General features: G+C 42.7%; 1 protein-coding gene across 1 annotated transcript in view; it reads left to right on the top strand.

The window, feature by feature from the left end:
- The window catches only part of LOC124546027 (protein argonaute-2), a 280,008-nt gene that overhangs the window by 106,009 nt on the left and 159,010 nt on the right, over positions 1 to 14,989 (top strand). The window contains exon 7 of the mRNA XM_047125002.1: positions 14,197 to 14,311. Within this exon, the coding sequence (XP_046980958.1) occupies positions 14,197 to 14,311 (115 nt within the window). The remainder of the gene's footprint in view (positions 1 to 14,196; positions 14,312 to 14,989) is intronic.

Here is a 14,989-nt window from a genome sequence, read left to right as displayed (position 1 = left end):
TGGGTGCTGGTGAGCCGCCATGTGTGCCTCAAATAGAGCTAGATATTCATTTCGTGCTTCTTCATCCTGATTGAAGACTCTGAACGGTGCCATGCAGGTTGGTCGGTCCGTGGGCCGACTGCAGCAGGCGTCGTTGATTGCTGCTGCACTGTTATTAGTTACTGCACGCCGAACAAAAGTTGAGACATCTGCTGCGTCTGCAAAAGCAAAATCTGTTAAAGAGTGACTGTGGAGGTAGTATACGCTTGCGCCGGATTGGTAGGAGCCTGGTGTGGAGGTGTGGGAGTAGCCATGTTTGTGCAATGCAACTGTTCACAACAAGATACCAATAAACAAAACAAAGGTGCGAAGTGCTCCATACTGAAATCCGAGAATGTCCACAAGAAATTCGGTTAGTTTTGGTTAGGCGCAAGCAAGTAGCAATTAGCAAATGGTTCACAAGTGATAGCAAACATTGAGGCGAGCGGGATTGACAATGGCAGTGGGAGGCAGAGTCCTCCCACTGCTCAGCAAAACCAAAATCCTCGTTGCCACTTTTATGGCTGCCTAGGTGTGGCAACCATAATTTGGATATGGAGTGGGGCGTGACCAGGTTGTGACTAAAATTGTAGAGACAGTTCCAATTAGTGTCCGAAGAATACTCCTGATTCGTGGCTTAAGTCGTTATACAATACTGAATCACACAGGGAGCTAGCTAACCAGACGACGACGTCGGCACAGACGACTGCAATGAGCTGTCTGCAAGACTCCCTGACTCGGGGCCAGCACTCCTGTTATATCGTGTAGCCAGAGGACGCTGTAGGCCCCAGCTCAGCAATGGCGCGACGTCTTCGGTCGGCAGCAACGCCATGCGCTGCTGGCGGTCACGGCGGGAAACTGTGGCAAGCGATGCAACGGCAGGGTGCGCGCGCTACTCGGTTGGGTCCTTGGATAAAACAGTCATTTTTAGCTGTTAACAGTGTGGGCTGCAATTTTATCTCTGTCTACCAAAACACCGGCAAACCGCAACACCTTAGCACGGACTTCCTTGCTGCAGGGGGAGACGTTAGATTGTCATTGTGAAATGTCGCAGGCCCGTGCTTCTTTTATCATGTCCGCATGTACTTAAACACAAAAGCGTACACAGTGTTTAGCTTTCTATTTACTAACTACCAAAGAATATGTCTTCACTTCTTACAAACATCTTTCATTGATTAAGAAAATAACACTGGAACCGAGTATCTCGATGAATCTAGTGTTACACTATATCTTTCATGTGGAAACCATTTGTAAACAGTATCCACTGGATTAGTGTTCATGGAAAGCTTCATAGTTTTAAGAATCAAGCTTAGGTATAAAACTTCTGATACTAGTCTTTTTTTTTTATCTGTAATCGTAGAGTACTGACATTGTACTTGTTAGATAACCTGTTTGTAGATTCACCTTCCTCTGACTTTGTTAATTACATGTTTCGCATAGAAAGGTGAACACTTTGGGTTAGGCATTTTATATAGCTAGTTTACTTTATGTGAAAAACTTGATTGTAACAGAGCCCAAATGGTTATTGTGGTTGGGAACTCGGTATTAGATGGAGGTATATGACAAGGGGTGGGGGAATACAGTAGCCGGGGGGGATGAGGAGATGGCATGCTCGAACAAGTTACAGTGTAGTTCAGTGGTCGTCTGGTTGATGTTCAAATAATTGACTCTTCTACTGTACGTGCAAACGCAGATTTCAGATACCTTAGAAACATTTGGGAAGGAAAGTTGCTACTCACCATATAGCGGAGATGGCACAACAAAAAGATTCACACAATTATAGCTTTCGGCCATTAAGGACTTTGTCAGCAATACTCACATGCACACTCACACAAACGCAACTTGCACACGTTTGCAGTCTCAGACAACTGGAACCACACTGTGTGGGTGCAGCTCTGGGTTATCTGTCATCAATTTAACTAGGGTATTGACCAGTTGTCTCCCATTTCAGATTGCCACCAGCATTAATGAATTTAACTTACTTCACTCCAGTAGATTATTGTAGCCAAAGGTAATGGCATACAAAATTTGGATGATAAGGCAAGGAGAACTTGGTCGACTTAATAAGAATAATTTCTCATTTGAGATTAGGCAACTGAAGCCACACTGCGAGCAGCAGCACTATTGCGTGATGGGAGTGGCGACGGGTGGGGGTAGGCAGGAAGCTGGAGTGGGGAGGGGGAGGTATTGTATGGGGGGGGGGGGGGGGGGAGGTGGAGAGGGGAAGTAGCAGGAAAAAAAAGCAGAAATAAAAAGACTGGGTGTGGTGGTGGAATGACTGCTGTATAATGCTGGAATGGAAACAGGGAGGGGCTGGAGGGGTGAGGGCTGACTAATGAAGGTTGAGGTTAGGAGGGTTATGGGAACGTAGGATGTATTGCAGGGAAAGTTCCCACCTGTGCAATTCAGAAAATCTGGTATTGGTGGGGAAGTATCCGAATGGGACAGGCTGTGAAGCAGTCGCTGAAATGAAGGATGTCATGTTCGGCAGGGTATTCTGCAACGGGGTGGTCCACTTGTTTGTTGGCCACAGTTTGTCGGTGGCCATTCATGCGAACAGACAGCTTGTTGGTTTTTATGCCTACATAGAATGCAGCACAGTGCTTGCAGCTTAGTTTGTAGACCACATGACTGGTTTCACAGGTAGACCTGCCTTTGATGGGATAGGTGATGTCCGTGACTGGACTGGGGTAGGTGGTAGTGGAAGAATGTATGGGACAAGTCTTGCATCTGGGTCTGTTACAGGGGTATGAGCGATGAGGTAAGATATTGGGAGCAGGGGCTGTGTAAGGATGGGGACGAGCTATACTTAAAAGCCACACTGATCAACCTTCTCGGCCGCGCGCAACAAACGGGTACAAGGCCACACTGATTGTTAGGGCAGCATTTTATGTCCCATGCTACTCCCACCAATATAAGTAATCTTATACTTTCAAATTGATCATGCTCCTTGTGTCATCTCCCATATTTCTGTGCATTTACTCTTGCACTTTTCTGGTGCCACACAATCTTGTATATCATCCTAAAACCCCTCCCCACCCCCCTACACTTTCTCCATTCTATCCCAGTGCGCACCAGCTGGCCGAAGTGGCCGTGCGGTTAAAGGCGCTGCAGTCTGGAACCGCAAGACCGCTACGGTCGCAGGTTCGAATCCTGCCTCGGGCATGGATGTTTGTGATGTCCTTAGGTTAGTTAGGTTTAACTAGTTCTAAGTTCTAGTGGACTAATGACCTCAGCAGTTGAGTCCCATAGTGCTCAGAGCCAGTGCGCACCCACTAATTCTACCATCCAGTCACATCTGCAACCCCCTTCTTCACATTTATCCATCATCAGACTTTTTACCACAGTAATATACACACACATTTTAATAGGTATTCTTTACTTTGTTCCTTGCGACTTCTCAGCAATTTTAGTAAGATTTTGCCTTTCCATATCATTGACTTGCTCAAATTCCAAATTGTTTCTCTCTTTTGCATCCTTTTAATCCTTTTCGTGAACTTTCACACATATTTGGGCGTGTTTTTGCATAATTTTTCGGACATAATTCTACATTATTTACATAATTTTTCACATTTTCCACCATCATGGATCTTTGCTCCTTCCATCTGCGTCAATACAGGAAAGTTTCCTTATCCCTAGCCAGATCCCAGTCCCACATACTGTTTCTGCGTTGTTGCTTGGCTGATGGAATCCCCTCCAGATGGCCTTACTATCAAATTACCCATCTCTGTGGTTGCCACCTCTCCTTCCACAATAACCTCCACCTGTTCAGATTCCGCCAATTCTTAGCCCTCACCAACACAGTCCCGCAGAACCAAATCAGCCAAGCCCAATCCTCCTTGCAGTACCTTCTCTCCATCTGCAAAATTCTCCTGCTGTGCAATCCCAAATTCCTGAAACCCATAACAAACATTGAAACTCTTGACCTGCAGGAACTTGAACACCATGCATACTGCCACCTCAAAAAGCTCTCCATCCTGCTCACCTCCTACTATGGCCTTGGAGTACCACTGTCCATCTCAACCACCACCTCAAAACCTCCACCACGTCCCCTCATAGCTGACAAACCTTGTCTCGCAGACCTACTACACGTACCCCACCTTCCAAAATTCACTGCTGCCACCACACAGAATCCAGAACCTAAACAGGCCAGCAACACAGTAGGACGATACAAGGTAACTTGGACAGGATTTGTTATTGGTGTAAAGAATGGCAGCTAACTCTAAATATAGATAAATGTAAATTAATGCAGATGAATAGGAAAAAGAATCCCGTAATGTTTGAATACTCCATTAGTAGTGTGGTGCTTGACAAAGTCACGTCAATTAAATATTTGGGCGTAACATTGCAGAGAGATATGAAGTGGGACAAGCATGTAATGGCAGTTGTGGGGAAGGCGGATAGTCGTCTTCGGTTCATTGGTAGAATTTTGGGAAGATGTGGTTCATCTGTAAAGGAGACCACTTATAAAACACTAATACGACCTATCTTGAGTACTGCTCGAGCGTTTGGGATCCCTATCAGGTCGGATTGAGGGAGGACATAGATAGAAGCAATTCAGAGGTGGGCTGCTAGATTTGTTACTGGTAGGTTTAATCATCACGCGAGTGTTACGGAAATGCTACAGGAATTCGGGTGGGAGTCTCTGGAGGAAAGGAGGCGTTCTTTTAGTGAATCGCTACTGAGGAAATTTAGAGAACCAGCATTTGAGGCTGACTGCAGTACAATTTTACTGCCGCCAACTTATATTTCGCGGAAAAACCACAAAGATAAGATAAGAGAGATTAGGGCTCTTACAGAGGCATATAGGCAGTCATTTTTCCCTCGTTCTGTTTGGGAATGGAACAGGGAGAGAAGATGCTAGTTGTGGTTGTGGTACCCTCCGCCACGCACCGTATGGTGGATTGCGGAGTATGTATGTAGATATAGATGTAGAACACAGTAATGAACCTTTCCTCCAGAAGCCTTAGACCCACAGAAATATCAGTCCTTTCCAAAGGCCTCACCTTTTGTCCCACTCCCAAATTAAGTCATACTGGACTTGTTAAAGACCTTGTCTCCTTCTCCCGGTCCCTACAGTGGAAACACTCCTTCACCACCAACAGTATCAATCAGACTCAACCAAAGACCAGTACGAACCTTGCCTAACTCAATTCACTCCTCCATCCAACCGTCATCCAATCCCACTACCCCCAAACAACCCCTTGTTAACTTTCCAGAATTTCTTAACCTCAAACCTTGCATCATCATCATTCCCCAAATCCCTCAACATGCTAACTAACCTTACATCCAAAGAAAGAACCGCAGTCCACCATCTGAAAACTGATCCTGACCTTATAATCCTACCTGCTGACAAAGGCTCCATGACTGTTTTGAACTGCAAGGATTACCTGGCAGAAGTACTCCACCAGCTGTCAGATACTTCCATCTATAAACCTTTCCACAGTGACCCCATTCCAGTAATCCAGTCACTACTCAAATCCTTAGGCCCGTCTCGGAACCTCTATTCATCGCTCTACTCACACCCAGCACTCCCTGCAGCCCTACCTTCTACATGCGTCCTCAAGTCTATAAACCCAAACACTCAGGTACCCCATTGTGGCTGGTTACTGTATACCCACCGAGAGAATCTCTGCTTTTGTAGACCAACGCCTTCAAGCTAGTACCCGGAACCTACCCTCCTATATAAAAGATACCATCCATTTCCTCCACCAACTCTCCACAGTTCCTGTCCCTTTACCACATGGTGCCCTGCTCGTCACTATTGATGCCACCTCCCTGTACACAAACATTCCTAATGCCCAAGTCCCTACTGTTATTGAACACTACCTTTCCCAACGCCCAACAGATTCCAAACCAACAATCTCCTTCCTAGTCACCATGACCAACTATATCCTCACTCACAATTACTTCTCCTTTGAAGGCATTACCTACAAACAAATCTGGGGTACGGCTATGGGCACCCACATGGCACCATCCTATGCCAACCTGTTCATGGGCCATGAGCCATCTAGAGGAATCCTTCCTAAACACTCAGAATTCTAAACCCCTCACCTGGTCCAGATTCATGGATTGAAGGTGAGGACACCCTATCCACATTCCTCCAGAACCTGATCAACTTCTCCCCCATTTGCTTCACCTGGTCCTACTCAACCCAACAAGCCACCTTCCTACATGTTGAACTCCACCTCAAAGGTGGCTACATCAGTGCCTCCGTCCATATCAAACTTACTAACCACCAGCAATACCTCCACTTTGACAGCTGCCACCCATTCCATACCAATAAGTCCGTTCTGTACAGCCTAGCCACCCATGGTTGTCGCATCTGCGGTGACGACCAGTCCCCCTCAAAATATATCGAGGGTCTCACTGAAGCCTTCACTGACCATAATTATCCTCCCAACCTCGTACAAAAACAAATCTGTGCCTTATCTTTCCAGTCTCCCACCACCTTCCAAAGTCGTACTGTCCGGCTACAGAGGAGCATTCCCCTCCGAGAACTGGAGCAACTGAGTTGCGTTCTCGCCGGGGTTTAGAGTACCTCTTTTTGTGTCCAGAAATGAGGAATGTCCTGCCCTCTATCCTTCCAACTCCTCCCACAGTTATATTCCCCTGTCTACTGAACCTTTCTTACGCAACCCCTGCTCCCAATCCCTTACCTCATGGCTCATATCCCTTTAATAGACTTAGATGCAAGATCTGTCCCATACATCCCACCACCACCACCACCACCACCACCACATACTCCAGTCCGGTCACAAACATCACCTATACCATCAAAGGCAGGGCTACCTGTGAAACCAGTCACGTGGTCTACAAGCTAAGCTGCAACCACTGTGCTGGATCCTTTGTAGGCATGACAACCAACAAGCTGTCTGTCCGCATGAATGGCCACCAACAAACTGTGGCCCAGAAACAAGTGGACGACCCTGTTGCTAAACATGATGCCAAACATGATATCCTTCATTTCGATGACTGCTTCACATCCTGTGCCATATGGATCCTTCCCACCAACGCGAGCTTTTCTGAATTGTGCAGGTGGGAACTTTCCCTGCAATACATCCTATGTTCCCATACCCTCCTGGTCTCAACCTTCATTAGTCACTGTCCTCACTCATCCAGCCCCTTCCCTGTTCCTATTCAAGCACTACACAGCTATCATTCCACCACCACACCCAGTGCTTTTATTTCTCTTCTTCTTCCACCCCCCCCCCCCCCCCATGCCCCCTCCTCTCTCTTGCCCTCTGTCTAACCTGCAGTACATCGCTGTCCACCACCCCCACCATTCTATCCCTTCCAGTCCCCACTCCAGCCGCCTCCTTATCCCCACCCAGTCGCCACTCGTATTATGCACTGGTGCTGTTGCTCGCAGTGTGGTTTCAGTTGCCTGACATTGCAATTGTGTGTGAGAAGTGTGAGTGCATGCATGCGCGTTCCGGCACACAGTTTTAATCTGCCAGGAAGTTGTGTTTTCAAATCACAGAGGAGTCATTTTCAAAACTCCATGTGCCTTTTTAGGAGTTGTGCACCCCTTCAAAGTAGGTCAGTGATCCCCAGAGTTTAAATAAGGAGGAATCAAAAGAAAACCAGACAGACTATGTAACAAGCATGGTGAGGATGGTTGTTATGCAGGTGTGTGTGTGTGTGTGTGTGTGTGTGTGTGTGTGTGTGTGTGTGTTTTATTGTTGATGAAGGCCAGTCTTTTTGTGGTGCCTATCTGTGACCCAGTATCTCCACTATATGGTGAGTAGCAACTTTCGTTTTCATAATACTGTTACGTTCCTATTTATTCTCAGAGATAACTGTGCCATAGCACTTAGCAGTGCAAGGAGTTTGGGGTGTGGTTGAAATAAAAAATTGTTAGCACCAAATATACATAGATGTGCAGCAGGTAAGACGGGCAGTTCATCGATCAGGTTATTTGAAGAAGACTCTGAGATCAAAGCACTGTGAGAGATGGTGCCAATCATTGTCATCTTATCGGTGAGTAACTGTTGGAATCGTCTAACTTGTACAGATACCTGTTTGTAACACTTTGTAGGGATATAGTTACATAAATATTGTCAGATCTTGATAAGATTTCAAAGTGGTGCAGAGATTAGCAACTTGCTTTAAATGATCAGAAATGTAAAATTGTGCACTCTCCAAAATGAAAAAAAAAAAACATAGTATCCTATGACTATAATATCCAACTCGTACCAGTACCTGGGTGAAACTCTTTGCAGAGATACGAAATTGAATGATTACACAGGTTCGTTAGTGGGTAAAGCAGGTGGTAGATTTCAGTTTATTGATAGAGAATACAAGGGAAGTGCAATCAGTCTACAAAGAAGATAGCTTACAAATCACTCATGTGACTGTTTATAGAACAGTGCTCAAGTGTGTGGGACCCATACCAAATATGTTTACCAGGGGATATTGAACGTATACATAGAAGGGTAGCATGAATGGGCACAAGTTTGTTTAATCCACGGAAGATAGTCACAGAGATACTGAAGGAACTGAACCGGAAGACTCTTGTAGATAGATGTAAACTATCCTGAGAAAGTGTATTAACAAAGCTTCAAGAACCGGCTTTAAATGATCTAGAGAGATGTTACGATGCCCTATGTTTCGCTCGTATAGGGATCATGAGGATAAGATTAGAATAATTACTGTATGCACAGAGGCATTCAAACAATCGTTCTTCCTGCATTCCATACATTGATGGCAAGGTAAGAACCCTAATAACTGGTATAATGGGATGTACCTTCTACCATGCACTTAAAGGTGGTTTGCGAAGTGTGGATGTAGATTGTTCCTAATAATCTGTAGCTGCAGGCTGCTATTGTGACAATTGGATGCTTTCATGCCACAGGGAATAAGGCTGTTAAGACTGGGGAGCCCCCTGTTTCGGAGGTGAAGTAGAGGAATAAAGTTTAGACATCTTCTCTAATATGCTTCATCTGATCCTCCCCAGTGTCAACAGCAACTTGTTTCAAGGCTCCATAAACAAATGATTAATGCTGTTCCTGCTCTGTAGTTGAAAGGTTCTTGTATGTACCCTTGTCCACTGAGCAAATGAATTATCCTCGTAAAGTGAGAATTCCCCTACAAAAGTAATGCATTTGTATATTCTGCCAAAGATTGGTTAACACCATTGCATAGTTCCCAACATTCAGTGGTCGTTGCCAACATCAGCACACTAAGCTGCTGTTGCCGTGAGTAAAATTTAACCTTTGAATGAAAACAAACGTTGGAGTTTACTAACTAGTCGTAAACATTATCTGATACTTTGAATTAGAGATTTTCAATATTCTTCAAAGTAGTCATGCTTCTTATAAAGTTGCAAATAATCTTATTGCACAATGGAGAACTGTTTTTCTACTGTAACTATCGGTGTGGTCAAGTAAGTATCAACCAGTCTCTCACTTTTTCATATTAAGCAGTCTTCCTAGAAGCAGTGGCTGTCCTGTTAGTACTACTTTGTTAAACCAAGCTCGAGTAGACTGTAACAATACAGCTACAGTGAATTACTAATGCTATTTCTTCCCACAGCTTTGCTTTGTTAATGTATATTTTGACTTGTATTTTGTTGTTGAAGATTTTCATTTTTATATATCCATATATGCTTTATTAATTATGAGAAAGCATTTGACACCATTAAGCATGACCCCCTTATCACAATCTTACAAGAAACAGGATTATATGGTAAGGACATGAGAATCATTCAGCAGTTATACTGGAATAATAGAGCAGAGGTTAAATTTAACAAAAATTTAAAAACAGAATCTGTGCAAATACTGAAAGGAGTCTGTCAGGCCTGTATACTATCCCCATTACTGTTCAATATGTATCTGGACAAGATTTTTCAATCCAGTCAAGACTCAGAATTATTTGGTATAAAAGTAAACAGAGTGCAGATCTGGAACTTAAACGGTGTGCCGATGACACAGCTCTGTTTGCGCCATCCGTAACTGAGCTACAGAAAATACTTACGGAAATAGAGAAAGCTGGTCAGCATTTTGGTGTCTGAATAAATGTCAAGAAACTAAATGGATTGTCAATTGAAAGAACTGGTCAAAACCAGTCCCTGGTCATTAATGGTAGTAAAATCGAGAAAGTAACAAAATTTAAATATCTAGTATCTGTGATAAACTCGAAACTTGATTGTGATGAGGAAATTAAGCTTCACTGTGGGATTGCCAAAGAAACTTTTCAAAAGCTATGAAATGTGCTGATATACACAGACATGCTGCTCCATCTGAGAATAAGGGTGGTACAATGCTATGTTTTCCCCATCCTACTCTATGGAGTGGAAACTTAATTAAAGCAGCTTCTGTAAAGAGATTAGAAACAACAGAAATGTGGTTCTTGCACCGATTACTAAATTTACCATTGATTGAGAAAGTCAGCAAAGCTGAAGTGCTGCATAGAGCCAGGGTGGATGTAGAACTACATGAGGACAATTAAAAGAAGAAAGACCTTTACCTGGAGCACATTATGAAAGGAAAGAAGTATGAACTTTTGCAGTTAATTCTAGAAGGCAGAATAGAAGGAAAGTGCCCACCAGGTAGAAGGTAGCAATCATGGTCACAGAATATCAAGAATGGTCTGGCATCAACACCTTTGAAGAGCTGGTTCAAGACGCAAGGGAACACCGCCTGTGAGCAGCCGACGCACTAAAAGTGCATGGCTCCAAGAAGAAGAAGAAGAAGAAGAAGAAGAAGAAGAAGAAGAAGAATCATTGGAATGAGATTAATAAACTAATAAAATGTGTTGGTAGTAAGAGAATGAGTGTGTGCAGTAGGATGACTTTGCACAAAATAATTTTACTGTGTCTGAAGAAAATGTTTTGGTCTGTAACTTAGCTGCAGGTTGGCCAGTTCGATAAGAAACTTTTGCGAAGATACATTTTTCCGTCCTTCGTTGACAAGTTCTGTGCTAACTTGTCCCATTGTAGCGAGCTAAAGGTGTTTCCTGGCTGTTGTATTACATAATTCTTTTATTAAGTAGGTATTTGCATGTCAGCGAGTCAAAACTGTGACACCTCACTATGATTAGAAACAAGTCGATTTTATAAGTATAATACCCTTTTCTAGCAATATGTAGGCCTATATGGTGATGGTGGTGGTTAAGATTGCTGTTGCTCTCACGATGTCAGATAAACCCCTGCAAGTGCGTGGCCTGTCCGCCTTTTCTAGATATGCTTGGTTTATGCGACAGAGTGTGTGAATATATTTTGCGAATGTTTGCAGAAGTTAATAGATGAATATGACCAATGGTGCCCAACTTTTAACAGAAGTGAATGAACACTTAACTGTGGCCACGTGGATCTCGCATACTCATCCATAGCCACACGGGTATCACACCCTTGCACTCACTTGCACATAGACTGCCAATTTGTGGCGTGTGCACGTGTGATGTACTTTGCTTGCCACCCGAAGTAGGCCACGTTTATTTGAATGGTGAATACAGACTAAGAATTAGTATTCACCATTCATGAAAAACAAATAAAAATATTTATAACAACAAAAATAATCAATTTTCATCTATATAATATAATTGGGTAGATTAAAAATCTACTCACAAAGTGGCAGCAGAACATACACATAAAAGAATTTTATACTTGTGCAAGCTTTTGGAGCCAGTGGCGGCTCCTTCTGGCAGAAGGTGGAGGAAGAGGATGAAGGAAAAGACTGGATAGGTTTGTAACGTGCCGGGCTGTATCCTTGTATTAGTGCCACTTAAAGTTCACGTCACAACCGGATGTATTGAAACATTTCCTCACCCAGTAGATAGTGCGCAGTGTTCCTGACCTATCTTGCTTTGCTTATTCAATATTGTCTTCCCGGTAGCTGCGTCCGTCTCACCTAAATTACACTGAAATTAAGAAGCCTGGATCCTAGATTAAGTTTTCCAAAATCAAAAGTCAAGACCGTATTCATTGTTGAACATTTATGACAACCACAGTGCGATTTATTTGTTATCACACACGCACACACAATATTCATGTGGCCAGGCCTCTTACACTTAATCGTCATATTAGGTAGGTCAAAAACTTCCAGTCTTTAACAATGTTCACAATTACACCTTTGTGGTACCGACCGGAAAAATTAACTGACTTGCTGCACTTTCGCTCCATGAGAATCTGACCGAGTACTAAATGAGAACTGCACCAGCTCAGACCTTATATAGATGAGTGATTGAACGTTTGACTATTTCTGTTAATATATTATAGTTTATAATTTCCGTGGGTTAAAATGATCCTTTCTAATTGGTTTTGAAGTTAACTATTGGGTTTTATTACTTAAATAACATGAGTGAGCTGTATCAATTTAAATACGCGGAACAACTTATGCATCCGCAGTGGGAATTCCCGACCATGGCCGCCCTCTTGAACAATAATTTTTACTTACTCAAATTTACTTAATTCTTAATTAATACACTTTCAAAGTTGAGACTGGAGTCATTTTACGTAGAAAAATAAAGGTAGCAAAAGTATCAAATCAGATCTCAGAATTATTTAGTAGTTTGGTCGCAATTGGCACTGAAAGTCATACAGGCTACAGATTTCAAGTCTTAATATCAATTTAACTAATAGACTTTAGATTAACTTAAACACTTTGCTGGAATCAGTAAAATTTTGGCTTTCTTTTAGATGCAGTCTTACAGCTGAATTCGATCTATTAGCTCACTCGAATTTTACTTAATATGTATTGCACAATGTGTGCCATTGTTCATAACTTTTAATAGATGCATTTCCAATAAAACTAATTAGCTCATTACTTTCAGAATAGACATTAGAATGTACTGAAATGATAGATTTTACTAGGGGAATTTTATTTAAACTATTTCTGAATTATGTACTATGAGGCTGAAGGCCACAGAATCTGTAGTCGGAATCTGAGTAGTGGAAAAAAAATTCATTGCTTAACTAAGTTACTGAAGGAGTGTGAAATGAAGACAGGGTAGCAGTGGGCAACCCTGCTTCGTTACAGGTTTAGGAAAAGAGGTACATTTCAGAAAAGTCGTCCAGAACCATAGATGAGGGGAGACTTACCAGAAGGGATGAGAAAGAAAGACATCGTTAGGATTGCACCAGATGAGATTCGAAAACCTGAGAGCCTAAAGGGGATAGGCGGGGTATTGTGCAAGACAGAGATTACTGCTTAAACATTATGCATGGGATAATAAGAGTGAAAAGCTAAGTGCATTGTATGTAGTAGAGGTGGGAGGGGGTCAGCAAAAAGTAGAGAAGTTAGGAAATGAAAGATGTAAAATACTAAAACAGGATAAAGAAAGTAGTGGTTACTGTGGAAAAAAAGCTGAGACTCAGAAATTAACGTAACGTAAGGCCAGCTGGACGGCGAGAACCAAGGACATGTTGTAATGCTAGTTCCCACCTGCAGAGTTCTGAGAAACTGGTGTCTGGGAGAAGAATCCAGATGGCGCGTCTGGTGAGACAGGCACTGAGGTAATGACTGCCATGTTGTAGAGGATGCTGTGCAACAGGATATCACATGTTGCCAGGATACACCCTCTGTCTAAATTTGGTGATAGTCATGCCGATGTAAAACGTCGAACAGCGATTACATAACAGCTGGTATGATGTGTCGTTTCACAGGTGGCTCTCCCATTGATAGTGTATGTTACGTCAGTTACAGGGCTGGTATACGTGATGGTAGGGCGGTGTGTAGGGCAAGTCTTGCAGTGGGGTGGTCACAGGGGTAGGAGCCAGGGATAGAGAGGTGGGTGCAGAAGGAGCATAGGGTCTGACAAGAATATGGCAGAGATTGGGAGGGCGACAGAAAGCTATCCTAGGTGTGGTGGGCAAACTCTCGGACAAAATGATCTCGTATCCAGGCACGAGTTTGGGAAGTAATGGCCTTGTTGAAGTAGCTGATTAATACATTCAAGACCAACAAATGGAATGTATTAATCGTCTACTTTGAGAAGGTCACGGCTTCCTAAAATCGTGCATGCTCTAAAACACGACTGTCATGGCGCTGAGAGACCTGTCAGTTGTCTGGACAATACTTCCAACATTTCTTCCAAACACTGGATTTCTGCTCTGATTGTAGGATTGTAATGCTTTTGTAAGTGAGTAATTTCCATTTTTATGTACTGTATTATTTTATCTTTTCTTTTAATTACATAAATGACAAGAAATTAAAAAAAGTTGCATTGGCTTTACAGGACTGTTATTGAAGAATTTCGAAAGCAGTTTTTCCCCAATAGACACCCAGCATTTGATGGGAGAAAGAACTTAGTTGCTTCAAGCTATCTTCCACATCTTCCGCCAGGTGAAGAAGTAAGTGCTAGTTTTGTTTGCTGTTACTGCATTGCTCTGATTGTCTGTTTAAATTGGGGGGGGGGGGGGGGATTCTTAAAACTATTTAAAGTCTGATGTAATACAGCTGTGGCAGAGGAAAGCAAAAGAAATTGTCATAATTTTGGTGGGTCATTTCATGCCTGCTACTTAAGATTTTATTCAGATTTGTATGTAGCTGCCTATACTTGTTGCTGTGAACTCCACAAGTTTATAGTACACATTATGCATTACTTAGCAGTCATTAGACCCTAAGTCAAAATTTGCAACTAGAACGCAAAAGTTTGTCTCTTTCAACTTGATCTGTTTCATTGAATAGTTGAGCTACATTCCTGAGAGTTTGTACACTAGTTAAGCAGTTCAGAAAGTATAAAACTGTCATTAGTTTTGATGTAGTATTTAGTGCACCAGTATCATTCAAATATGTCAAATTTCATTGTAAGAAAAAAGTTTAGAAAGGGCAGGTATTTCCAGAAGTAATTGTCATAGAACGCTCTGCTTTTGGGTGTTTCTTCTCGATTACTTCCTCTGTGGGATTTATGAAATTTATCTTCCCAGAATGTGCAATTGTTGTTCCAGAAAATTTCTTCCCTGGTATTTAGCCATCTTTGATCCCACATAAAGCACATTTCTGCCAATGTTGAGTAAACATTGGGTAGA

This window comes from Schistocerca americana, chromosome 8, assembly GCF_021461395.2.
Source record: "Schistocerca americana isolate TAMUIC-IGC-003095 chromosome 8, iqSchAmer2.1, whole genome shotgun sequence".
Classification (NCBI taxonomy): domain Eukaryota; kingdom Metazoa; phylum Arthropoda; class Insecta; order Orthoptera; family Acrididae; genus Schistocerca; species Schistocerca americana.
This window is presented reverse-complemented; position numbering and strand designations above follow the sequence as displayed.